Genomic DNA, 27,113 nt, shown 5'->3' on the forward strand with positions numbered 1-27,113 from the left:
CAAATTCTATTTGCCTTTCCAAGTGTAGCTCCAGCCAAACCTCCTCCAGAAAGTTCTCCAGGACGACTTTTTCATTCAGTACCGCCCTTTTCCTTTTCTCAGTCCCTCCCATCTTATGCTAACACTACACTTCAGCTCTGGGTTTGTGAATTGTTCTCCAGTTTAGCATTTGTATCATATGTCTGTCCGTGTATTGGCCAGATGGGTGCCTTGGAGAAGGCACGTAGTCAGTAGATACCAGTTGAACTGACTTGTAGAGTTCACGCTGCTTGGCGCTTTTAAAACCACTGCTTAGACCTTTGAAAGACCATTTAAAATAGTACCTTCACTTAAAAAATGGGATTTTACAATGGAAACAAAACTGACATCCTTTAGTAAGTGCTGTTTTTTGAACATTATTGAGCTCATTTAAGTTCATTATTCATAATATCTCCCCTATCCTCGGGATAAAAAAGTAAGTACTTCTAAAGTTTAAATTTTAGGTTATCTGGTACTCTGCAGATACTTGTGTTCCTACTCTGTAAGGACTATAACATGAGATATAATAGGGGCAAAAGTGATAGTAATCTGTTATATTGGTGCAAAAGTAATTTGCAGGTTGTGCAATTATTTTTAACCTAAACCGCAATTATTTTTATTATTATTTTTTTTAATTTTAAGTTTGTTTTTCCAGGGCTCATCAGCTTTAAGTCAAGTAATTGTTTCAATCTAGTTGCGGAGGGTGCAGCTCACACTGGCCCATGCGGGCATCAAACCGGCGACCGTGGTGTTACGAGCATCATGCTTTAACCAACTGAGCTAACCGGCTGCCCCATAAACCACAATTACAGAAAATGCCCTTCCTTCAATGAGATTACATGTGAAAATGTTAATTTTTTTGTGGTTCTATAGATATTCATCCTATAGATATTAATGTCAAAGTAAGATTTCTAAAATAGTTGCTAGTGTAAGGAGAGCAACTGGTAACATTTGGTATGGGAGACAAGTAAACTAAGTCGTCCTCCTTTAGTAGTAACTCCTCCATCTTTCCTGGCGCTGTAAGGTGTCAGAGTGTTTCCTGTGTTCTCACCCCTTTACAAAATGAGGGTCTGACTCACTCAAGGATATATATCCAGTATTATCTACAACTTACTGAGCATTACCATATACTAGATGTGCTAAGTGCTTTATGTACTTTTATTTCATTTGATCCTCAAACCCAAAGAAGTAGGCATTCTTATCTCCATGTAATAGGTTTAGGGAGGCTGAAACTTGTCCAAAGTCATACGATTTAAATGAAGGTGCTAAGATTTGAACCTATACCTACCTGACTCAGATTGCTCTGACCATTCTACTTCGGAATGTGGTATAACCAGATCTGAAACTTATTTTCTCAAACCTAGTCCAGTGCTGTTTTACTATACTTGTATTAGATACTTTTAAAATTATCACACACATCTATGTTAGGCTTCAATGCCTAGTCACCATCCTTCCTTTGGTAATGAAGGCTTCATGGGTTTTCCTTGCTGTATCTGGCAAACACTGCTTTGGATATCTATATTGTCTAGTTTCACTTCTTCTGGCTTCCTTTCTCTGAAGGTTTAACAGTACGTTGTGTTTTCTGGAAGTCTTGGCCTACGGAATGTAATCAACTCCAGCACTTCCTGTAGTTGTCTCTGGGTTAGAGATGCTTCTGGAGCCAAAAGTTCTGGAGCCCCTTCTAAAAGACCTTACTTGGTCAGGCTCTAGAAACCGGGATTTTACTCTGCTCACAGGTCATTGCAGTCCATAAATAGTGTTATGCTAAGCTGCCATATATTTCATTCCCAATGTGTCACTTCAACTTGCGCAGCTAGGGTTCTAATCACAGGCATACTTGGTTTTATTGAGCGTCACAGATGTTGCATTTTTTTACAAATTGAAGGCAAGACCCTCCACCAGCAAAAAGATTACAACTCCCTTTATTACAATGCTCGTTGGGTGTGGTGATCTGGAATCGAGCCAGCAGTATGCCTGATCGTGGTCTGCCAGTACTAACATTTCACTCTCACTGAGGATGATTGTTATATTTTACATTTTAACCTATGTTTACTAAATCATTGTTTGTTTTTTTAACAATGTTTCCTTATAACCAAGATGTTGACAGGATAGTTGTTTTGATTTCAAATATGAGGAGACGGGGGTTTCAGAGAGACTAAGTATACCCAGATTATCTGATTCCAAATTGTTCTCAGTTGCCTCACCATAATGAAAAATTAGATTGAATTTTTTTCTTCTTCCCATGTTGTAGGGAAGTTACCTACATTGTGCTTCTCTTTCTTTCCTCATGAAATCTTAATGATTTCTGAAGAAGGATGATTATGAAGGACTTCCCTATTTTCTAACCTGAGTGGGAAATGAGCTAAATAATGAAAAATCTATCTGCTATCCATGAGAGCCTTCAAGGGAACCTCCTCACTCCCTTACACTTGCAGTTGTTTTCAACCTGTAATTTAATTCATATATTTATTGAAAAACTAGAGTAATGGATTGAACCAGCAAATCTATTAGGCATAAATAGACTACAAATCTCTTGATAATAAAACAGTTTTCAATCTAATTAAAAGTAAGCTCGAACTGGGTTTCAGAAGCAGGAAGAAATAGGGAACTGATTTTTTTTTTAGTGTTAGAAATGTACCAAGTTCTGTCATCTTGCTCTTGTTTAAAATTCACTTAGTTCACTTAAAAAGTTCAAAATCACTCAATATTTTGAACTTTCCACCTTTATTTCATGAGGCTAAACCCATGTTCACAAACATCTTGCCGTAGGCCACACTAAGTGGATAGAAAGCCTCTTCATTTCTAGGCTCCTTCCCAGCATTGGTACTCATTCAATTTCATACTATTGCCTGCAAGAAAAGGTCTGCCCCCACTTCTCTGGAGAATGTGTGTTAGAAAACTTACTCTGACAGTTTGGAGACAGCTGGTGCCATTAGTAACTGCAATAGTATAGCTGATTTCTAAAGGCAGTGTGGCTGTCAAGGAGCTTATATAACAAAAATCAGATTGGATTAGGGCTCTCACGTTTACTTCCTGAAGAAAAGCTAACTTGTACTCTAGGTTGTCCAAAGGTTAGGATTAGCTGGAACTTAACTCACAGAACTTTAAGGTGAGAAAGAATTTTAGAGAGAATCTAGGCCACTCCTGCCTGTTGAAAAATGAAGAAACAAACCCAGATGTGTGACATGCTCATCCAGTTACATGGTGGCAAAACCAACACGAAAACCCAGGTTTCCTTGTTCCTGGTGCAGTGCCAGAGCCATTCAGGGTCTCCCAAGTTGTTTTTATGTGCCATGTTGGTTTTCTGTTTCCTTTGTTAGCCTCTCCCTGGGTCTCTGACAACTTGAGAGAGCAAAAGGACAATTGTCATGTAGCTAAATAGCATCCATTGATATCACCATACGCATTTGAAAAATTCTGGGGCAGAGTTTCCTTTGGCATCTTTGGGCTTTGATCCATATTTCTCAACCATAACATTTTTTCAAAAATAACTTTTGTAAAGCAGTTTTCAGACTTGTAGAAGAGTTGCAAGACTAGTACAAAGAATTTCTATATATTCCTCATAAAACATTTTTGAATTGAGATGTATCCTCAAATCTGAATTCATTCAATGTGACAATCCCAGTGTGACTAAGAGTAAACATGGAAAATAAGTGTGTCATAAGGGGAAACCAATTTGGTTAATATAATTTTTTAAGAATTAAAATGTTCCAGTTTAATAAATGATAAGTAATTCAGTTTGGCTTTGCCTAGGAAGTTGTTCATTAGCATTAAATACATTGTATGTCTACTATGTGTGAGGCACTGAGATAAAATGGTGAGAAACAGACACATGGCTCCTACTCTTGGAGCTTACAGTATAATCATTATTTAGTGTATTTTCCCCAAGCAACCCAAAGGACACCAAAATGATATTTGCAGAAAACCTCAGGAAAACACAAAGAACATACATGACCAATGCAGTATCAAATTTATTAAATAGGAAAGATACCATAGGCCAAAAATGTATGTAGAAATCAGATTTTTTTGTTTTGGTTTACGATTTAAAATTTTTTTTACCATTATAAAATACATCAGTAGATATAGATATAAGTGTACACTAGTGTTGAAAAAGCATTAAAAGATAGGCTGGATAACTATATAAAGAACTATTAAAATTCAGCAATAAGAAAACCTAATAAATGGACAAAATACCTGAAATGACACTGAAGACAAAAGGAAGGCAAATTCATGAAACTGTTGCATGTTAGTTGCTGGGAAATACAAAATACAACTTCAAGATACCATTATATGATCTATTAGAATGGACACTTTTTTTTTAAAGGAACCAAAACAAAAATTTGACAATACTAAGGGGCAAGCAAGAACGTGGAGCAGCTGGACAGGCTACATTTTTGGTGGGAATGCAACAATATAGCCACTGGGAAAACAGTTTAGCAGTTTCTCATGAAGTTAAACATATACTTAACCATATGACCCAGTTATCTCACCCCTAGGTGATTTTCACCTAAGAGAAATGAAAACATATTCACACACACAAAAGACCTGTATGTGTTTATAGTTATAATAGCTAAAAACTGGAAAAAAGTCAGTGTCATCCAGGTGGTGTGTGTAATACCGTGTAATACCACTCAGCAATGAAAAGGAATAAGCTGTTACATACTACAATGTGGATGAGTCTCGAGTGTATTATGTTAAGTGAAAAGCCAGACCCAAAAGGCTACATACCGTATGAATGCATTATATCACAGTCTGGAAAAGATAAAACTATACCGACATAGGACAGCAGATTGATCAATGGTTGCCAAGGCATAATAAGCCTGGGGGGTAGGGTTTGACCACAAGAGTTTTGGGGGTGATAGAATATTCTGTATTTTGATTATAGTGATGATTACCCGTGAATATATGTAAGTGTAAAATAAACTTAGAAGAAAATGAATGTCCTGGATAGATAACACATCAAACTCATGACAGTTGTTCCCTCTGGGGAGGAAGGAGGGAAATGGGGCCAGGGTGGAAGTTAATGGGAATTTTTGCCTTATTTTTTTTAAGGAAAGTATATATGACAACATGTTAATTTTATATGATGAGATCATCAGTGTTTGCTTTATTGTTTTATTTCTTCATATTTTTAATTGGTCAAAATATAAATAAGACAAAATATATTGTCCTAAAATAAAATTTAGAAAAGATGGAAAAGTAGAAGGGGGGACAAATCACCAGTTATCTTAAAACATGGTGGGGCCGGCCCGGTGGCTCAGGCGGTTAGAGCTCCATGCTCCTAACTCCGAAGGCTGCCGGTTCGATTCCCACATGGGCCAGTGGACTCTCAACCACACAATTCCTTGAGTCCTGCAAGGGATGGTGGGCATCGCCCCCTGCAACTAAGATTGAACATGGCACAGCTGAGCTGCCGCTGAGCTGCTGGATGGCTCTATTGGTTGGAGCGTGTCCTCTCAACAACAACGCTCTCAACAACAACGTTGCCGGTTCGACTCCCGCAAGGGATGATGGGCTGTGCCCCCTGCAACTAGCAACGGCAACTGGACCTGGAGCTGAGCTGCGTCCTCCACAACTAAGACTGAAAGGACAACAACTTAAAGCTGAATGGCACCCTCCACAACTAAGATTGAAAGGACAACAACTTGAGTTGGAAAAAAGTCCTGGAAGTACACACTGTTCCCCAATAAAGTCCTGTTCCCCTTCCCCAATAAAATAAAAACAACAACAACAAAAAAAAAACTAGTCACTTAAAAAAAAACACAATGGTGCATTTTCTTCTGTTCCTCTGTTTGTTTTTGCATAGTGGAAAGTGTACTGTAAAACAATACAGTTTGTAGTTTTATTTAGTATATCCTAAACATGTTTTCCTTGCTTTGAAATGATCTTTATACACATTATTTACATTGATGCAATATCACTTTTATGGCCCGTGTTTAAACAACTGCTCTGATTTTAGGGATGTAGGCATTTCTATAGTATCAAAGTGGTATGATTCACTCACTAGCTTGGGAGTACAAAAGGGTATGTTTGCATGAACCCTATGAATTATGCTGGTTCTGAGCCATTGTAATTTGATTTAACATGAATTCCTGTCCTTCCTTGGGGTTCTCCACAAATGTTTCGATGTTGATGTTCGTTATCGCTGGAAGTCCAGCATGACTGCTGGTCATGTAATCCTGCTGGAGGCCATCAGGATATGCCATATCTAGAAGGCACTGCCAGGGAGAGCCCACGGCAAAGTAACTAGGCTCAGAGTGTTGGTTCCTTTGTAGACATGTCCCATTCCTCAGATTCACTTGTGCCATTTTCCTGCAAGGCATCAGATGATGAACCTCTCTGATCCAGCACTCTCCTCTGACCACCCTTTTCACACCTTACATACCCTTCAGTTTCCTTAGCTGTAAAATGAAGGGAATGACATAGCTTTAATGCACATGGAATGATTAGTACAGAGCCTGGCACTTGATACATTTTTTCTTTCTCCTTGAAATTCATCTTTGACTAAAGTGAAACCCTCTGAATCCTGCTATTTCTATGCTGATTGTTCACTTAGACTCTTTATTACACATCACTGAACATTTAATTACACAATTGTGTACCATCTTCCTTGATCATCAAACCTCCAGCCTTGATAGCACTTTGTTTCTCCTTTGTTGCCCTAGTTATAATTGCAAGTTTGTTTTTATTTCTGTGATTGTTTGAGCATTGTGTTACCCTTCTATTGAAGTGCTATGAAGGCAGGGTCCATGACTGTTCTCTGCAATATTCTTAACACTTAGCACAATACCTGGCACATAGTAGGCCCGCAATAAGTATTTGTAGAATGAATGAAGAAATGAGTGGTTATACTTTGTAGTTTTAATCTCCCAAAAATGAATGTCTCATTTCTTAAATCTTCACCATAGTTTTCTGTACATAGTAGATCTGATTGTTTTTCCCTCCTTACCAGTCATCTGTGGCTTTTAAGAATTGATTTAGGTCAATTCTATCTCAATAAAACTGGGTGGGGGAAACCGATTTAGTTTAATTATAAAGGTAATAAAACTACATTCCAGAAAATGGCAGTGGGCAGTGGGGGGAAATAACTGCATATGAGGACTGACAATTAAGTTCCCGGAACTTTGTATCAATCTTTGTGAGGCAGTTGAAGAAACTGAAAAGAGTTTGCTTAGATGGGTGAAAATCAAATCTAACCCGCTGCAGGTTTGATTGAGAACCAAGGGTATAGCTAAAAACAAATCAAAAAGTCAGTTTGCTCCCTTTTCGCTGCCATTTCTTTTAAATATGGGGCTGTCGTGCTAGTCTGTAGACATAAACATTTGGCCCTCTTTTGCCTGGTCTACCAGGTGCGTTTCCAGGCAGTGGTAGGAGTTCTGGGCTTGGAGGCAATGGGTATAAAACTAATGAGAAGCAAACTGGATTGGGGAATCAGTGCCTACTGTGGGGTCTTCCCTCTCTCCTGGGGGGCATGAACCCTGATTTGACATCCAGGATGGATATTTGTATGGTGGGAGATAGGAAGGGAAAACTCTTAATCTTTATTCAAAGTCCATCTCAGATATAACTCTTCCTGGGAAGACTTGTCTGATTCTTTTCAGGTCCAGCCACTTACCTTCCACCTGCTCTTTTACAATCAATATCACACGACTATAACATGTCCTGTATGCTTGCCCAGTAGCCCAAGAGCATTTTGAGGGCAGAGATAGTACATTTAACTCATTTTATAATAACTACTGCTATTTGTTGGGTGCTTACTATGTGCTAGGCATTGAACGCTTTTCCACTTATTCCAAAATGCCAGTTTCAAAGATGGGCAATTAAAAGCTCAGAGAATTTAAAGCTTTGCCCAGGATCGCATATATCTAAAGCTAAACCTGGAATGAGAACTTCACACTCATGTAGGTGTGAATTTCGGAGGGCACAGAGACTACAGTGTGAAAATTTATTCACTTTTCAGTTTCCTTTAATTTTTCTATGACGTATGTCCAGGACAAAGTGGGATTGACAACTAACATTTGGCATCTAACATCTAACACTTGGCTGACCCTTTTGAATCAAGAGTAGGCTCAGAGCCTAGATAGACAACAGATAAAATATAATAACTGTTATTTTGTTTTCTTTGAATTTAGTTCCACTCCTCTATAGCAAAGGATCATGAATTTCCATTGATGGTAGTGATACCAAATTTCTTCCCTTGGGGGAAGGGGGGGGTCCACACAGTGTGAGGGATATAAGTGACAAACGTCTAAGTAGTACTTTGTCTTGTGCACCTGAAACTGATAAAAAAAATAAAATAAAAAACTAAAAAGAAAATTTCTTCCCAAACTTGTTTAACCGCTTGCATATGCATAGAATATCTTTGAAAGGAAGTACACAAATACTGGTGATACTTGCCTCCAGAGACTTTTTCTGGGGGGCTAGGGGAACTGGGATTCGAGGGAAATTTTTTACTTTATTGTACTCTTCTGTACAAAATTTGAATTTTGTGGTCCAAAATAAGGCACAAGAACCTTGACTTGAGAAAATGATTCAATAATACTGCAGATAGTAGGGAAAATAGGGCAAAAACACGTGAAGTTCTTAAGGGAATGAATGAAGCTGCAGAAACGCTGTGTCAGGCACTCACAGGAGGGGGGACAGAGAAGTGATTCCGTCCTGGTCAGGAGTACGTGGCCCAACAAGGACCAATCTTGCCCCTACTGGCTTGAGAAGCAGCGGAGTTTATAACATAAAGAAAATTTAAAAAGCTGACAAGAGGGGAAAAACCCAATTGCTAGGAATCAGCCGGGCGCCGGGGTCCTAGCGCCACCCACCGCCTCAGGGAGGTGGGGCCCGTGGAGCCGGAGGACCCGTCCGCGCGGGAGCACCGACAGGCCGGCCCCTTCCAGGGTGTGCTGCGCTCCTTCCCCGACCCAGCGCGCGCGCGCGCACGGCACGTACGCCTGTCGGGGACGCGCACGCACGCACGCACGCACGCCCCGCCCCGTGCGGCCCTAGGCCCCGCCGGCGTCGAGACCCGGGCTGTCCAGGCTCCGTGAGGTAATGCCCCGGAAGGCGGGGGACGTGGAGGAGGCCGAGGCGGCCGCGGAAGAGCTGGGTGCCGAGGAGTCCGGCCCCGAAGAGTACGGCCGGGAAGAGGCGGCGGCGGACGAGTCCGGCCCTGAAGAGTCGGACCCGGAGGAGCCGGGCCCCGAGGAGGAGATGGAGGCCGGGCGGCCGCTGCCGGTGCTGCGCTCGGTGAACTCGCGCGAGCCGTCCCAGGTCATTTTCTGCAACCGCAGCCCGCGCGTCGTGCTGCCGGTGTGGCTCAACTTCGACGGCGAGCCGCAGCCCTACCCCACGCTGCCGCCGGGCACGGGCCGCCGCATCCACAGCTACCGAGGTAGGTGGCCGCCCCTGGCGTCGCCGCGCGCGTGGGCGCCTGCCCGCGGCGGGGACTCCCCACGTCCCTCCCCTCCGGGGAGGCGGCTGCCGTGGTGGGTACGGTCCCCAGTTAGTCCCGGGGGCGTGAGGCCGCGGAGAGGTAGTGACGGACCCACGCGGACCTGTCGGCGGCCGCGCCTTCTTCCAAGACGGGTCGCTCTGCTGTGCGGGCGGCTTCTCCCCCCACCCCCCGCCCCGTCCGCGCGCGCTGCCCCTAAAAGGAGTGCCCACCCCGGAGGCCGTTGGTTCGGTCCGTGTGTGGGACACGGTCGCGTCCCCCGATGTCCCCAGGGGGCCGGGTCCGCGTAGGCGGACACAGTCCGGGGGGGACACGGGCCGGCGCACCGCGATGAGCACAAGCCGGTGTCACGACGGCTGCGACGGGAGCGGAGCGCAGCGGGCTGCGGGGCTCGGGCGCCGGGAGCCGCTCCCGCCCGGGGAGGGGGGTGTGCACGCGTGTGCGGTCAGCCGGGGGGGCTTCCCGGGGCGGACGGGGTCCGCGGGGGCCAGGGCCTGCGCTCCGCAGCTCGGAGGAGGAGGAGGGCTGCGGTGATGGAGGAGGACGGTGATGCTTCGCCCCTAGGAAAATGGGGGCCACGGAGAGTTTTCTAACGGGGAAGTGGCGTTGCCAGGTTTGCATTCTGGAAAGGCCACCCAGCGGTCGTGTCTCTGATCTCCTGCTTTGTCTAGAGAATTGTGTGAGTTTTGTGTTCTTCTCCAAAAGTTATCAGTGCACGGTTCAACGTAAAATGTTTCTGAAAAATGACCATGTGGCTTTTTGCTCAGGCCTGTGGTGTCGGCCGGACGGGCAAGTGTCCCGGTCTCCTGTCTTCGTTCTGCCCGGAAGCTTCCGAGTCACTGATGGGATCACAAGGGGCATGACCCGCAGTACAAGAAAGCCCATTTGGGCACAGTCCCGAAGGCCAGCCCTTCTGGAGGCGCTTCCCATGCAAAGGGAATTGTGCTGGGAAAAGTAGGGGTCGAAGCCACCCGGCCACATTCTGCCATCGGGAAGTGTGTCAGGGTCCAGCTGACCAAGAATGGCAAAACGCATCACAGCCCTTGTACCCGGTGATGGTGGTTTGAATTTTATTGAGGAAGATGATGAAGTTCTGGTTGCTGGATTTGGTCGCAAAGGTCATGCTGTTGGTGACGTTCCTGGAGTCTGCTTTAAGGTTGTCAAAGTAGCCAGTGTCTCTCTTTTAGCCTCATACAAAGGCAAGAAGGAAAGACGGAGATGTTAAGTTTTTGATAGTGAAAACACAGTAGTAATAAATCTTCATAGGCCAAAAAAAAAAAAAAGAAACGTTTATCATATGGATGTACTGTTCCTGAACTATACACTTAAAATGGTTTAAATGGTCAATTTCATGTGTATTTTCCCACAATAAAAAAATTACCAGTTTACGTTTCTTAAATTTCCCTACTAAATCTTCAAGTAAGTTTATGTCCCAGAAACACTTGCTGTACTTATTCTGAGATACCTCCTCTCTCCTTCAACGTCGTAGGCCTGGGGGTTTGCCTCCTTCCTCCCTCCTTCCTTTTTTTTTTTTTTTTAATGTGATGTATTTGTTTCTTAAATTTGGGTATAATTTACATGTAGTATAATGCACAGATCTTAGGGTTTGATGTGTTTTGACAAATGCAGCAACACCTCGATCATTTAATAGATTCAAACATTTCTATCACCCCAGGAAGTTCCCTCCTGCCCGTTTCCACTCAGTCCCCTCACTCCTAGAGGCAACCACTCATCTGATTTTTCACATCATAGATTAGTTTCCTCTGTTCCTGTAGAACGTGCCCTTTCTGTCTAGCTTCTTTCTCTCCATCTTGTTTTTGAGAAGCTCAGATTTGAGGAGTTGGTGACCTCTCTTTTAGTTTGCCGTGTTTGGTGTGACTTGCAATTCATATACTTTGCTTTTCTTCCATGGTGGCAGAAGGGGGTGGGATTTGGAGCCTCAAGTACATGCTCTTCTGCTTACTGGTCCTGTTGTCTTGAGCAGGTCACTTGGCTTTTTCAGATCTATTCTGTCGTCTGTAAATGGATCTATTGTGAGGATTGAATAAGATAATATTACTGGAAGGGCTTTGTATGATATTTAAGCAGAATGGCAAGTATTTCAATGTCAGTCCAGGGACATGGAGGAAATAGGTGTCTGGCTACTTAACAGCCTCTGCTTGTCTTAACAGGTCACCTTTGGCTCTTCCGAGATGCAGGGACATACGATGGGCTTCTGGTTAACCAAACTGAACTGTTTGTGCCATCTCTCAATGTTGATGGACAGCCAATTTTTGCCAACATCACACTGCCAGGTACTGATGTTCCATCCTTTTAAAAACATAAGGATGAGGATGTTGTACTCAGTAGAGGATAGGCCATTTGTGGGATCCAAACCCTTACTGAGTTTTGCCTATTGTTAGGTAAGGTATTCAAGCTTTCAGAGTCCTATTCTCCACCACAAATAAAATGGAAGTAATGTATTAGGTTGCTACAAAAGTAATTGCGGTTTAAAGGTTAAAAAGAATTGCAAAAGCCGCAATTACTTTTGCACCAACCTAATATTTGTGGGCTCTGTATTGAGCAAAGATGTGGTGTCTCAAAAGCTCTTTGGGCTTGTCAGAGATGGGCTACATTAAAATCTCTGATTGTAGAATTGTGAATGCATTTTGTTTCTCTGACCTTAGAGCAGAATTACACCTTGGAGTCTCAGAGGAAGAACAAAATGTAGAGAATGAAATATCATGGCTTATTTATATGACTTCTAGTATATAATTTTTAATGTTATTTAACCCAGTGAAGCTCACAGTACCAATTAGGGGTTAAAAAAAATCACCAAATTGAACATTAACCTCTTAGTTTACCATTTGTTTAAAACTCAAGTCATTTTATTAGGTTGAACCCTAAGAAACTGATGTTCTTGTGGGTTAAAAAAAAACCCCAAATACCTGCAGCTTCATAAGGTTTAAACTAATATGTGTGTATAGACCCTGTTTTAAGGAAGTGGGTAGACAAAAATGACCATTGATAGGTTAGACGGAATACATTTTGCCTCATGGGGTACCCTTAAGGAATAACTTTCCCAGTGAGTGTAAAATTGGATTAAGTTCCCCCAAAATCCAACTGTCCACTGTTTTGGTTATCTATTGCTGGGTGACAACTACCCCAGTTTGATTTGTTCATAATGCTGCACCCTGGGCTTAGCTCAGCTAGGTGGTTATTCTGCTCATTGGGAGTTGTTGGTGTGGCTGCCTTCTGCTGGCAGGTTGGCAGAGGGCTGGGCCTCCCTCCCAGGTAGTCTCAGTGCCTGTTCCTCTTTGTGTGGTCTCTTCTGCAAGGTAACTCAGGGCTTCTGAGAGAATAAAAATGGAAGTGGCCAGGCTTTCTTAAGGCTTAGACCCAGAATTGCCACAGTGTCACTTCACCTACATTCAGTTATTAAATTAAAGCACGTCACGGGCCCAGCCCACTTTCAACGGGAAGTTACTACACAAGGTCGTAAATACCACGAGATGTCCATTGGGGCCATCATGTTACACTCTGCCACAACCCATGTACTCATTTTCTTTGCCCAAAGTAAGCTCCATCGGTAGTAAATGTAATTGCCAGAGTTGGCAAAGCCTCTTGCTCATCCCTTGTCCCAAGTCCTGCCTGAGTCTGCTGCTGAAGATTTTGGTTTTCTGCCCTTGTACAGTGTACACCCTGAAAGAGCGATGCCTTCAGGTTGTCCGAAGCCTAGTTAAGCCTGAGAATTACAGGAGACTGGACATCGTGAGATCACTCTATGAAGATCTGGAAGACCACCCGAATGTGAGGAAAGACCTGGAGCGGCTGACACAGGAGCATATTGAAAATCAACGGATGGAAGAGGAGACTGAAGATTTTAATTGAAATTTGTACTCCTGAGTCTCAGCTTTTTATGGAATTGACCAATCTTGATTTAGATATAGGACTGGTCACTTATTTTCAGTTTCAAATTGTCTCATTCTTGGAGTGAAAAATGTTCCATTGCTTAAAAGAAAGTGAACTGACTTCACTCAGTATTGTGATGTTTAGGGGCAAGTATCACAAATGTAATTTAATGCCTGCCTGTTCTAGAAGTATTTATCAAGGGAAAGTAGTTGCATTTTTGCCTCTTAGTAAGTCAAGAAAGTTTCTGTGTAAGGACTTTTGTGTAAGTAATTCAATGAGAATGGTAGCATATTCTTTGATTATAAGTAAGCAGTGGTGTCTGCTTTAAATTGCTGTATTATGGTTGGTGATGTGTCTGCCTCCCACTTGGAGAAGACCAAGTGTCCTTGAAGCAGGGACAGACAGATCTGTTTCCTCTTTGAGACCCCAGTGCCTCGCACATTATGAGCCTTCATCAGTGTTTGTTGAATGAACAAACCAATGGATACTTTGGTAGAAAGTGTTTGCTCTTTGGGGGGGGGGGTAAGGGGGACCTTAAAGTGTATACAGTAAATGTTTTAAAAGGAATCATTTTTATAGAAAGCACTTTTTATAATTTTCTAAGTTTTGCACTTTTTTCTGTTCACTATTGTTACAGTGCTGTTTTATTTCTGTTTATAAACCAGGATTACCTTTCTAAAGTTACTGTGATGATAGCTTATTTGAAACTTGACTTGTGCACAGAAAATGGGAGAAAATAGCTGTCCTCTTGTTTAATTCTAGTGTTAAGGAGCTACTACTGTACTGTATATAGGTTTTTGCCAAGTGTGGGCATTTGTTTCTTTTTGTAAATGTATGACATTTCTGTTTGGTTCAGCATTTTCCATCAGGCAGGATCTGGTGAAACTTTGCACCTGCCTGGAGGAGAGGCTGAAGCCCTCTAACTTCTGGGAAGTTACTCCTCACACACAGTGGAATACTTCTGTCAGGCTTCCTTTGTTTGTAACTAATAGTTTAAAAAATCCAGTAGAGAAAATTTTGGAGAAGACAGAAAAGTTTAAAGAAGAAAATGATCACTGTGGGTACACGACTTAAATACAACCACTAACTTAACATTTTGAACTTTTAACCTTTTTTAAAGGGCAACTTTTGGTTTATTTTTACATAGTTGAGATCACATTATACATACAGTTTTGTATTCTTTCTCATTTAACTTTATAACTTAATATTTTTCCATGGTATTATAAACAGGCTTCCTTTTGTAAATAATGTTAGGATATTTCTTGGCATCTTTAGTTCTTTATGCTAACCTTTGAGCAGAAATTCCTGTGCTCTGAAATCACAGTGAAGTGAAACAAATGCCCTATAGTTTTCCCACTATGCTTTTAAGTTTCACTCAATATTACTTCCCTTTTCCAACATTCTGCAAATAAGTGTGTTGTGTTGTTTTTGTTTTTTTTTTAAAGCACGTTGTAGGACTCATTCAATGACACACCTCTAAATATCTAATTTTTTTGTTGAATTATTGGGTTCAGAAGGCAGCTGTTCAAGGGTGGGGTAGGATGGGGATTTAAGGAAGTCTGCTGGTGCTGGATTAGTTCAACATTGGTTTTATTTTTTTAACCTGTCTTTGTGTCAAAATGAGATTTCGTGTTCCTCTTGTTAAAACATGCAGTTTGAGTAGTGTGTTTTGTGTTGTCCAAGGAAGATTGAAGACCTGTAGCATGAACGTTTTTCATTTGAAGTCTTATGAATGTATTAAATGTATTGACCATAGGAGACTGATATTTCCTATTTTGAGTTAAAAAAAAAAAAAGCTGTTCTTTAATACATTAAAGGGTGCTGAGTAAAGGAAATAGGTAGGGTGTGTGTAGTGTTATTTTAACCAAGCTCTTCTCTCTTGGAGAGTTGTGAAAGCTGCCTTTGTTTAAAGGCTTAAGGTGGGGAGGGGGGTAGCAGACACAACCAACTAGCTTCATTCTCAATCCTCTTTCCAAACCTGGATTTTTTTTAAAACAACGTTTCTTTTAGCTTTATTTTTCTCTTAAATGAAATATGACTAAAAAAAATTTAAGCACTACAGAAAAGTATTAAGAAGTAAAGTATTCACATTGGGAACAAAGTTTTTTGTGTTTTCATGAAAACAACTAAACAGACATCTCACTGAGGAAGATACACAGAGAACAACTAAGCATATGAAAAAATGCTTCACATCATATGCTACTGGGGAAATGAACATGAAAAGAACAATGAAATACCACAAGGCACCTATTAGGAAAGCCAAAATCTGGAACACTGAACACCACATGCTGACGGTACAGAGCAACAGGCACTCTCACTTCCTGCTGGTGGGAATGCAACATGGCACAGCCACTTTGGAAGGCGCTTTGGCAGTTTTCTTACTAAACGTACTCTTACCAGAGGATCTAACAATTGTGCTCCTTGGTATTTACTCAAAGGAGTTGAAAACATCTAAAACCCTGCACACGAATATTTATTTATAGCAGCTTTAGTCATAACTGCCCAAACTTGGAAGCAACCAAGATGTCCTTCAGTAGGTGATGGATAAATAAACTGGGGTGCATCCAAAGGAATATTACTTAGCACTAAAAAGAAATGAGCTGTGAACCATGAAAAGACATGGAGGGAACTCAAATGCATATTATTACTAAGTGAAAGAAGCCAATCTGAAAAGGTCACATACTACATGATTCCAACTAGACAACATTCTGGAAAAGGCAAAATCATGGAGTAAAAAGATTAGTGGTTGCTAGGGTTTCGAGGGAGAGGGATGAATAGGCAGAACAGGATTTTTTAGGGCGGTGAAATGATTCTGTGTGATGTGTCATATAGTACACTACACTAATTACTACTACACTACACTATACTGTCTGTGACATGCATTTGTCCAAACCCATAGGATGTACAACACCAAGAGTGAACCCGAAGGTAAAGTAGGATGTGTCAATGCAGGGTCATCAATCCTAACATGCGCCACTGGCGGGGGATGATGATCAGAGGGAGACCGTGTGGGGGCAGGAGGTATATGGGAAGTCCCTGTACCTTCCTCTCAATTAGGCTGTGAACCTAAAACTCTAAAACAAAAAAGTATTAAAAAAAGAACCACCAGTGTTTATGTTGAGAAGGTGGTAGGTAAAAGGAGAGGACTCTGGGCTAGAAATCAATGCACTAAGGACATGAAATAGGTATCAGTGTTTTGTACTTTTGACGGGAACACCAATGTGAGCTTTTCAGATATTTTCATGCCAGATATCTGTGTCTTAGCATTCTTGGCACCTTAGTCCCGCTCTGCTAGTCATGGGGCTGCCTGGTACCCCTTCAGTAATTCCCTTTTCTGTTGGAACATCTAAACTCCTTGCCCCAACAAAATATTTTCCTGGGGGCTCCCTCTTTTCACCACATATACCCAGCAATCCATTGGCAGAACACAGGAAAGTTAGATATGTTTGTGATGGTAATCAAGAGGATTGGGCAATAGCACTGGGTATATAACAGAGAGAAAAACCCACAAAACTTGTTTCAGAATTTGGAACATGAAACCTCAGAGCATTACATACAGCTTAACATACAAACGAATAACAACAATATGTTCTCTCCCTAGTCTTTGGGTAGAAAACACAAAAGATTGTTTTGTTCCAGTTGGGTGAAGTTAAAAGAGTCCTAGAGAACAGGCTGGCCCCACAGATGTAAAGAGAGCTAAGACTACTGGAAGACCCAGAGGATGAGACTATGGGAAGCTGTTCATTGTCATTCTCTCTCTCCCTCCCTCCTTCCCTCCCTCCCTCTTCCTCTCTGTCCGGCTCCCTCTCTCTGAGATAATAGAATATAGAGTATTGGTCTCCGCCCCTGGTTGCTGGCACAGGACTTCTAAAACTCTTGCAAATTCCTAAGTGATGAGAGCACCACAAGCATCTTTCGTTCCAGTGAGGGGACTGGGTGGCTCCTGGATGGGGGCTGGTCATTGAAAAGACCAAGCCAAGATTGGAAGCTTGGAATTTTCAGTTCCACCCCACTCCTACTTGTCCAGAGAGGGGACACGCCTGCTATGGATTAATAATTGATTATGCCTACGCGAGGAAGCTTCCCTAAAAACCCCAATAGCACAGGGTTCAGAGAGCTTCCAGGTGGGTGAACACATCCACACCACGAGGGTGACACACCCCACGTCCAAAGTGTGCTGGGGACCATCCCAGACCTTGCTCTATGTATGTCTTCATCTGGCTGTTTATCTCCATACTTTATCATATCCTTTTAAAAACTGGTAAACGTGTTTCCCTGAGATCTGTGAGGGAGTCTTAGCAAATTAACTAAACCTGAGGAGGAGGTCGTGGGAACCTCCGATTTGTAGCCAAGTGGGACAGAAATTGTGGGTAACCTGAGGAACCTACTACTTGCGATTGGAGCCTAAAGTGGGATGGGAACAATCTTACGGGGAATCTTTTAACCTGTGTGATCTAACGCTAGGTGGACAGTGTCAGAATTGAGTTAAATTGTAGGATACCCAGCTGGTGTCAGAGAATGGTGTGTGTGTGTGGGAAAAACTCACATGTTTGGTAACCCGAAGTGTCATAAGTAAAGTGTTCTGTGTAAAAGTAAAGGAGAGCCGGGGGCCCAAGACAGGCTGCCCCAAAATATTCCACAATGGCATATTGATTACTTTGAATTCAAGTTACTCGACCAACAGCCTGACCAGCAGCCCGTGTCAGAAGGGCACTTGGAACCTCCCTTATCTTCTTGAACACAAGAAATAAATGTCCCCTGTGAAAGTGTCCTCACCACAACTGGAAGATGTCCCTGTCGCTAGGATTAACTTAGAGTCTAAAAGTCTGTATAATCAAATCTTACTGCCTCTTTTTTTTTTTTAACTTACTACTTTGTTTAAATTCCTCATTAATGAGTACCCAGACCTTGTTAGATTCCTTTCTAATGAACACTAACTTTTTTTATTCTGTCAATTTCTCACATTTATTGTTTCACTGTCTAAATAATATGAAAAGTACCCAGTTCTATCATTTCTTTAAACTTCATTTTATGAACTGAGAATCATAATGTGATTTTCTTGTGTGCACATATTAAATTGATTTTTCTTTTGTTAATGTAGTCTTATGTCAATTTTATTATTTTATTACTAGTCCATAAGAAGTAAAGAAGGGTAGACTGGCAGGAATCCTTACCCCCCTCCAACAGGAGAAATACACAGAAGGGAGAACTGGGTTCTTTCCTACACAGGAGAAGGAAAGACTAGGGTGGGTTTTTTTCCCTAAATTCACTCCTTCTCTTTTTTTGGACAATGATCATGCACTATCAGAAAAACCAATCAAGGTATTTTTATTAGACAAGAAAAAACATGTGCAAAGTCTATAGAGAAGCTTTATTATTATTTCCTCTTCATTACTCTTTCTTCACACCCCAACTTCCTGATGTAATACTGGTTCTCAACTCTGGACATAATTATAATTACCTGGAAGCTTTTTTGTTTTGTTTTTTAAATTTTTATAAGTTTATTTGAGTCAAACTTAGGACATATGCCAGGGATAAAGATCTCAAATGCTCCCCTTGGAAGCTATTTAAAATGCCAGTGTCTGAACCCCACGCAAGGACAAGTGAGTCTGGATCTTTGCAGGTAGGGCTGGGCGTGTACAGTGTTTTAAATCTCCCCAGACATTTCTAATGGCAGTGGGGATGGCAAACCACTGATCGTCATTTCAAGGGAATTAATTATGTAACTAATTACATTCAGTCTCAATAACTGTTTGTAACTGATCTTGTTAGGGAGGGTGTTGGCCTTGGAAATAGCTAATTAGGAGAAGACATAAACTGTGCAGGATTGTAGGAAAATTTTTATTGTGAAGCAGCATAATAGAGCAGAAAGAGCACTTCCTTTGGAGTCAGATGTGGGGTGCATCCTGTCATTTGACCAATTTGGCTTGACCAGGTTATAATTGATTTGAGCCTCAGTTTCCTCATCTGTAGAATGGGAATGATAAACTTACCTTGTAAAGTAGTTGTGTTGTGAGGGTCCCAGGTGATGTATGCTAAATGTCTGGTACTTGGTAGTGAGTGGCAACTCTATTAATTAGTAATAGCAAAGACCTTACTTTGAAGAAGTTATCCTAAAGGATGGGGATGAAGATGGGCCCCTGAACTATTCAAGCCTGTCTGGAGGAGAAAATCCTAGGACTCATATCCCCAGTCTTGAGGTAGGGAGAGAAGGAAACTTGCCAAGAGCCCAAGGAGGTAGCAGAGTGAGAAGCTGCCAGGGCTTGTCTGTCTCTGACTGGCCTATGTTGAACACAAACCTGTTGTCTTAAAGCCTCATCAAGCAGAAGAGGCCGAATGGCACTAAGAGAGGAGTGCTAGACACATGCTCTGTGCTTGCAGAAAAGAGGGAGAAGCAGGTGGAGCACTTTGCAAATAGAGAAAAAGAGGAAAAGAAGAGGGCCCTTATTCTTCTTTGCCCTGGATGTAGGGACTTTCCCACTCAGACCGTCCCTGGAGCTTCTCCACCTAAAATTCCAACTTCAACCACTGCTGAAACATGGGACTTCCCCTGAAAAGAAATCTCAGAACACTGAAACATGCTCCACTTCCAACATTAAGGACCTGGCCTCGCATAAAAGCAATCCTTTACTGGGCTCAGTACTTTACAGTTTATCCCAAGGATTTTGGGGTCAGTTCAAGCTTCACAGCAATCCTTCAAAAGGATACCTGCATTACAAAAAAATGTAATACAAATTTATCTTGCTCAAGAATAAAGAGCCAGACATATAGAGCTGAATTTGGACTCATAGCCTGATAGGATTCTAAGGCCAATGGGTGCTCTTTTCTTTTTTAAACGAGTTTGATGTCCTTAACTTAAGGGGAAACTATCTATGTACTGGAGGATGTACCTCACCAGCAGTGGAGCACTCTCCCTCGTGCACTTTTCAATATTATCAACGGCAGTTGCTATTTTTCAAGTACATTCTCTGTGCAAGAAAGACCATGGAGTAGCTGTTCTATATGTGCTGTATAAATCGATTTCATCCATTTCCTTTCTCACAACTCTAAGCAGTGGGAATGATTAGTCCCATTTTACAGATGTGTAAAGCAAGGCTTGGAAGTGAAATGGGTTTTTCAGGGTCACAAAGCCTGTTTTTGGCAGAACTGGGACTTGGCCCCAGGATTTCTCACTTTTATTTCAGTTTCCTTCTTCAGCATCCATATTCCATATCTGATGTTTACAGTCACTAAGTGGTACTCTAGTTGCTTATCTGGTCTCGATGATGTTGCCTAACCTCCTTCTGTGTAAAAATGGGATACTAATATCTATAGCATAGGCTTATGAGAATTACATAAAATGCTTTATGCAAAGCACGCTGTAGGTGTAAATAAATGGTAGTTATTATAATAAAGAGGCAGTTTGATGCCAGTGGTCAACTGCTAGAGTTCAAATCTTAGCTCAGCCACTTTGTACCTGTATGAGTTTAAGCAAGTTATTTAACCTCTACGTGCTTCAGTTTCCTCCTCCGTAGAATGGGGGTAATAACCACAACTACCGTATGGGGTCATTGTGAGGAATAAGTGAAATAACCCAGGTGAAGTTTGTTCAATAAATACTAGCCATTATAAGGTCTCCTCCCACCCTATTTAATAATTCAATTTGCCCCCCCAGTCCCTCTTACCATATTCTGCTTTCCGCTAGTAATATTTATCACCTAAAATAATGAATATGCAGTTAGCCACCCCCCACTCTCTTTCATCATACTCTACTTTTATTCTCTGATGTTACCTATCATCTTCTATAATGCTAAATTATTTAGTTAGCATTTTTATTGCTTATTGTCTGTATCCCTCCAGGGCCGGGATTTTGTTCAAGGGTATCCCCAGATCCCAGAGCAGTGCCTGGCACATAGCAACTGCTCAATAAACATCAGCCATTATTATGATAAAGTCTATCTTGACTAGTCCTCCCCCTCCTGGCTCTGAATTCCTAATTCCTCTTAACTAACTTTCCTTTTTATTTTTTTGGCAATAGCACTTATTATTACCTTTTAACATACAATGTAACTTACTTATTCAGGTTTTATATTATTAATAGTTATTCTTAGTTTCCTCCCACCACCTCCATCTCGATTGAAAGTCCCATGAAAGGAAGGACTTATAAAAGGTTTTCTCCACTTACGTATGTCCAATATCTAGAACAGTGACTGGCGTAGAGTAGATAATAAATAGAATACTTGTTGAAAGAATTATATGTGGCGGAGCGCCAAAAGCACTGGAAGTAAAGTCAGAAGGCATCCTGGGACTGCCACGGAATTCTCGTGTGGCCTTAAACGTAGTCGTTCTCCCCTCTGGGCCTCCATTTCCCCTCCCTGCTCTGACCCTTTTGGTTTCGCAGCGGCTCAAGTCCAGCGGGCCAGGTGGCGTCGCGCCGCACATGGCCACTGGGGGGCAGTGGTGCTCAGCGCCAACCCGCCCACTTCCCTGGAGGCGGGGCAGGGTGGGAGGGGTCCGCTCCCGGGTAGAGAAGTCGGGTCCCGCCGCCGCTGGCTCAGTCGCCCGAGTACCTCTCCGCCGGCCCTCGCCGTTCCGTCATGTCCTGCTACATCTACCAGCTGCCCTCCTGGGTGCTGGACGACTTGTGCCGCAACATGGACACGCTCAGCGAATGGGACTGGATGCATTTTGGTGAGTGGACCCCAAGTGACCCCTCCCGGGACCGTCCTCCGAGCCCCCTTCTCGTCTCTGTTTAAGTGGGTGGTGATCCGAGGGGCTCTGCGTGCTACCACGTGGACCCGGGCTGCGCTGCGTGACCACAGGCGGGCCACTGTCCCCCTCGCTGGACTTCAGTGCGATCATCTGGAAGGCATTGTGAGATCTTTGAAGATCGCTGTTGTCACTCAGTCTGTCACTAAGTAATGATCATCTCCACTTTGCTGTTTACGGTAAAGCTTATAATTGCTATCAGCAGTTACCGGAAGCTATCAGTGCGCTGCTGTGCGCCGGGCTCTGATGTAAGCACTTGTCCCAGATGATCTCATTTAGTCCCCACGGCCTCTAAAGTGCATATTTCATTAACCTCATTTGACAGAGGAAGAAGCGGATTTAGAGAGGTGGAGTCACTTGCTTTGGGGCATGGCCTTGCTAAGAAGAAAAGTGGGATTAGAAACCAGCGCCTTGAACCAAGACATTGTATTGTAATTCTTTGGTGTGTTTTGTTTGTTTGAGCCTGATGGTTGGCTGGGAGGGTATGGCATCTAGGGGGAGTCTGCGCCGCGGCGCCAGTGGTCCTCAGGTTCCCAAGCAGAGGTCTGCCTCGCAGGTCCGCCCAGCTGGTGATTTGGGGCGAGCTACTTAACCTCTCTGAGCCTCAGTTTCTTAATCTGTAAACTGGAGGTTGTTGCGAGGAATGAAAATTGTACAAAAAGCACCCAATACCTAAGTGTGAGAGATTCTTGTAAGTAATAAGGAAGTGTTAACGATCATTTTTAGTTTTATGTTTTAAGTCAGTGTAACTCATGCCCCATTTTTAAAATACTATCTATCTTTTCTTTAAAATTTAAATTATGGCATATACCACTTATACAAGAGTGTGTGATATATATGTACAGTTGAGAGAACAATAATAAAATGAACACTTATGTGTTATCCATCCACTTTGAGCAAATAATATGTATTTTAACTTAGTGGTTCTCAACCAGGGGCGATATTGCTCCCTAGGGAACATTTGCAGTGTCTGGAGACATTTTTGGTTGTCACAGCTTGGGGGATGCAACGGATAGAGGCCAGGAATGTTGCTAAACTTCCTACAATGCGCAGGACAGCCCCTTCTGTAAAGAATTACCCAGCCCAAGTGTCAGTAGTTCTGCAATTCAGAAACCCTGTTTGAAACCAGTAACAAAAATAATAAAAGCTGACTGCAAAATACTGTGGGAAATAAACAAAGACAGCTCAAATCCCACCACTCAGGGATAGCCATTTTTAATATTTGGATGTCAATAATAATAAAAACAACAGTAGCTAATATTTATTGGCTTCTTGCCATGTGCCAGCAGAGTGCTAGGTGTTTTATACCTTCTAGCCATTTTTTCCTAAACATTTTTATTTATGTGTATAGATTTTTCAATAACCGTATCATTTTTGTACATTCTAATAGTCTGCTTTTTTCACTTAAACATATCACAATTATTTTTCCTTGCCAAGTAATATTCTTTAGCAACATGGATTTATTTTCAGTGTGTATTTTTATTAACTATTTTTAGTGGTAAAAGTAACACGTGCACTAGGATAAACGATGTAAATAATATACCTATGATAGAGGAAGGTAAATACCTTTCCTGGTCCTCGTCCTCAGTCTCCCTGCTCCTCTCCTTAGCGGCTGTCACTGGTAGTATGTCAGAGCACCTCTGAGAGGGCCTGTTGCTACTTGATTTTCTAGATTGCACTGTATCCCTTTGCTTGGATGATTTAACTACTTTGAATGTTTCCTAGACAGTGGACAAACTCTGTGTAAGAGACCCATGTCTCTTTTTTTCATGTTGGCCTCAATTGTAAATGCCAGAAGAACTTCGGTTCCTAAGATGTTAATTTAGAAGGCACACTTATGACTTTTTTTAAAAAACGGCTTTATTGAGATATAATTCACATACTGTACAATTCACCTATTCAAACTCTACAATTCAGTGGCATTTAGTATATGCAGAGTTGTACATTCATCTTTATAATCAACCTTAGAACATTGTAATTACCCCCAAAAGAAACCCTGTACCCCTTAACCATCACCCCCACACTCCCACGCATACCTCCCATTTCCCCCTGCTTTAGGCATTCCTAATGTGGACATTTTATATAAATGCAATCATACAATATGTGGTCCTTTGTGACGGACTTCTTTCATGTACCATGTTTTCAAGATTCATCATGAGGTAGCATGATCAGTGCTTAATTTTTATTACTGAATAATTTTCCATGGTACGGATGTACTGCATTTTATTTACCCAGTGATCAGCTGATGGACGTTTAGGTTCTTTCCAAATTTTTGGCTGTTATGAATAATGCTCCTGTGCACATTCATCTACAAGTTTTTGTGTTGGACATGTTTTCATTTCCCTTGGGTCGATACCTAGAGGAGTGGAATTACTGAGTCATATAGTTACTCTATGGTTAACATTTGGAGGGAACTGCTGTACTGTTTTCCAAAGTGGCTGTGCCGTTTTCTATTCCTACATGAGGGTTCTAGTTTCTAGTTTCTCTACATCCTCACCAACACTTGTTATTGTCTGTCTTTTTTATTCTAGCCATCGGAGCAGTTGTGATCTGGTATCTCATTGTGGTTTTTTAAAATAGTTGAATTTATTTTAATAGCAAACTTACAAGAACAGCACAGAAAACAGACAACATTAAAAACAGATACTTGAATGTAGGACAATTCAAAAAAGTATACTGAATGGATGGAATCTACTATATGATAAAAATGCTACAAACACCATTTAGTTGCCATCAATAAGAAATTTACTTGTTTTTAAAAAAATCCAAATGCTTGCATTATTCAGAAAAATTTAACAGGTTTACTTTTAATTGTTATAAAGTTGAACTGCTGAAACTTGTTCACTGAAACATTTTGACTTGCATTAATGCTTTATGTCCCTGCAATTATATTAAAAATTCACACACAACTGAAAATGGAAAAACTGCCAATTCCGGATTTCTGTCCCCTATTTTTCCACTTGCAATCATATACTTAGGTATGTTTTAACACTATGGGAAAAAAATATCTAACATTCAGAACTACCAACAACAGGAAGAAGAGAAAAAAATTTTTTTTTTAAGAATGAGATGTTTCCCATTATAGTGGATTCTTTTTTTTTCTTCATTTTTTAAAAAAATTATTGGGGTGACAATTGTTAGTGAAATTACATACATTTCAGGTGTACAATTCTGTATTACATCATCTATAAATCCCATTGTGTGTGCACCACCCAGAGCCAGTTCTCCTTCCATCACCATATATTTGATTATAGTGTTCTTAAGCATGTTCTTCGCGTATGTATGTCCTAGCTGGTTGTCTTTTGGCCTAATTGTTAAACGTTTGGCATGGGTGGCACACACTTGTAGTTTGGCGTCTTCAAAAAGTCCAACCAGATATGCCTCACTTGCCTCTTGCAAAGTACCTCTATAGCTGCACTCTGGAAGCGCAGATCTGTTTTGAAATCCTGAGCAATTTCTCTTACCAGATGTTAGAAGGGAAGTTTGCAAATCAGAAGTTCAGTGGATTTCTGATAACGTCTAGTTTCACAGAACGCCACTGGTACCAGGCCTGTCACGATGAGGTTTCTTCACCCCTCCAGTAGAGGGCGCACTCTCGTGAGCGGCTTTTGAAGCCTGTTGTTTCCTAGGTGCCTTCCCACGGATGGATTTGCCGGCAGTCTGCTTTATATGAGCCGTGGTCTAGAGACCTCCTTACTTACTCTCCTTAAATTTCTGCTGGAGCTTGGTGAGCTAGAGGCTGCACTGCGGCTCATTTCTTTTTTTAAACAGTGAAAAAGTTTTATGTTTAGAATCAGCCAGCTGGACTCAGTTTAGATGATCCCAATTTTGTTGACAACATCCAAAGCATCATAGTCAGGAGCCAATCGAACACATGCATGTCTTCTTCTCTCCATCAGGCCTGGTCAGGGCGTTGACCTTGGCTGTGTCAATGTCCTAGAGCCTCTTCACAGCCTGTTTGATCTGGTGCTGTTGGCCTTGACACCCACAATGAGCACAGTGTACTGTTGTCTTCTGTCTTCTTCATGGCTGACTCGGAAGTTAGGGGGCTGTGATGATGGCGTAGTAGTCAAGCTTGTTTCTCCTGGGCGCGCTCTTCCGAGAATCCTTGGGCTGCCTTCGGTGCCGCAGTGTCTTGGGCGTTCGGAATGTGGGTGACGTGCAGATCTTTTTTATGTGGCTATGCATGCCTTTCCACACTGTTTTCTTTGTCTTCAAAGGCTTTGTTTGTTTTGTCTTTGGCTTTGGCAGAGTCAGGGGCTTCCTTCTCGCCATCTTCATGAAAAGCTCATTGTGGTTTTGATTTGCATTTCCTTAATGACTAATGATGTTGAGCATCTTTTATTGTGCATATTGTCCCTTTGTAAACCCTCTTTGGGTAATACCTCTGACTTTTTAGGTCCTGGAGACACCAGAATTGCTCAGAATTCTCAGAGGCTTCACACTGTGATTGAGGATATAACCCAAACTCCTCACCAGGCCGGCCTGGTCTGATACAATCTGACCCCACTGGCTCCCACCTCCTCTCCGTTCACATCCCTTTGCTCCAAACACACTGGCCTCCTTGGTCCAGACTCAGGGCCATTGCACTTGCTGTTCCCTCTGCCTGGGACATTCTGCCCCCTGTGTTTCCCATGGCTGGCTTTCTAGTCTGTATTAGTTTCTTCTTGCTACTGTAACAAATTACTGTACATGTAATGGCTTAAAAACAGCACAGATTTATTATGTTACAATTCTGGGGGTTAGAAGTCCTAAAATCAAGGTGCTGGCAGGGTTGCATTCCTTCAAGGGGGGCTAGGGCAGAACCATTTCCTTGCTTTTACTAGCTTCTAGAGGCTGCCTGCATCCCATGGCTCGTGGCCCCACCCTTCATCTTCAAAGCCAATAGTGTAGCATCTTGAGATCTCTCTCTGACTTCTGCTTCTATCAGTCATATCTTCTCTGAATCTGGCACTCTTGCCTCCCTCGTACAAGGTCCCTTGTGATTATATTGGGCCTACTCAGATAATCC

General features: G+C 42.0%; 2 protein-coding genes across 3 annotated transcripts in view; both read left to right on the forward strand.

Annotated features, from left to right (window-relative positions):
* Window positions 1–8,996: 8,996 nt before the first annotated feature.
* Window positions 8,997–16,430, forward strand: VHL (von Hippel-Lindau tumor suppressor). 2 transcript variants are annotated; one of them, XM_081072135.1, is made up of 3 exons: window positions 8,997–9,403; window positions 11,635–11,757; window positions 13,137–16,430. In XM_081072135.1, exons 1-3 carry the CDS (start codon window positions 9,064–9,066, stop codon window positions 13,331–13,333), a joined length of 660 nt encoding a protein of 219 aa, XP_080928261.1. In that variant the 5' UTR covers window positions 8,997–9,063; the 3' UTR covers window positions 13,334–16,430. The 2 variants fall into 2 exon arrangements, with proteins under 2 accessions (XP_080928261.1, XP_080928262.1); XM_081072136.1 differs by lacking the exons at window positions 11,635–11,757; window positions 13,137–16,430 and adding an exon at window positions 10,231–10,746 and having other exon boundaries at window positions 9,013–9,403.
* A 5,403-nt stretch (window positions 16,431–21,833) lies between these two features.
* IRAK2 (interleukin 1 receptor associated kinase 2) overlaps window positions 21,834–27,113 on the forward strand; it is a 50,917-nt gene continuing 45,637 nt past the window's right edge. The window contains exon 1 of the mRNA XM_081072134.1: window positions 21,834–22,024. Coding sequence (XP_080928260.1) covers window positions 21,931–22,024 — 94 coding nt within the window. The 5' untranslated portion in view covers window positions 21,834–21,930. The remainder of the gene's footprint in view (window positions 22,025–27,113) is intronic.

Source organism: Rhinolophus hipposideros, assembly GCF_964194185.1.
Source record: "Rhinolophus hipposideros genome assembly, chromosome: 14".
Taxonomy (NCBI): Eukaryota; Metazoa; Chordata; class Mammalia; order Chiroptera; family Rhinolophidae; genus Rhinolophus; species Rhinolophus hipposideros.

Coding starts and splice junctions, on each gene's coding strand:
- VHL (XM_081072135.1), top strand. CDS start 9,064: ATGCCCCGGAAGGCGGGGGACGTGGAGGAGGCCGAGGCGGCCGCGGAA. Junction 9,404..11,634: donor CCGCATCCACAGCTACCGAG/GTAGGTGGCCGC, acceptor TTGTCTTAACAG/GTCACCTTTGGCTCTTCCGA. Junction 11,758..13,136: donor TGCCAACATCACACTGCCAG/GTACTGATGTTC, acceptor GCCCTTGTACAG/TGTACACCCTGAAAGAGCGA.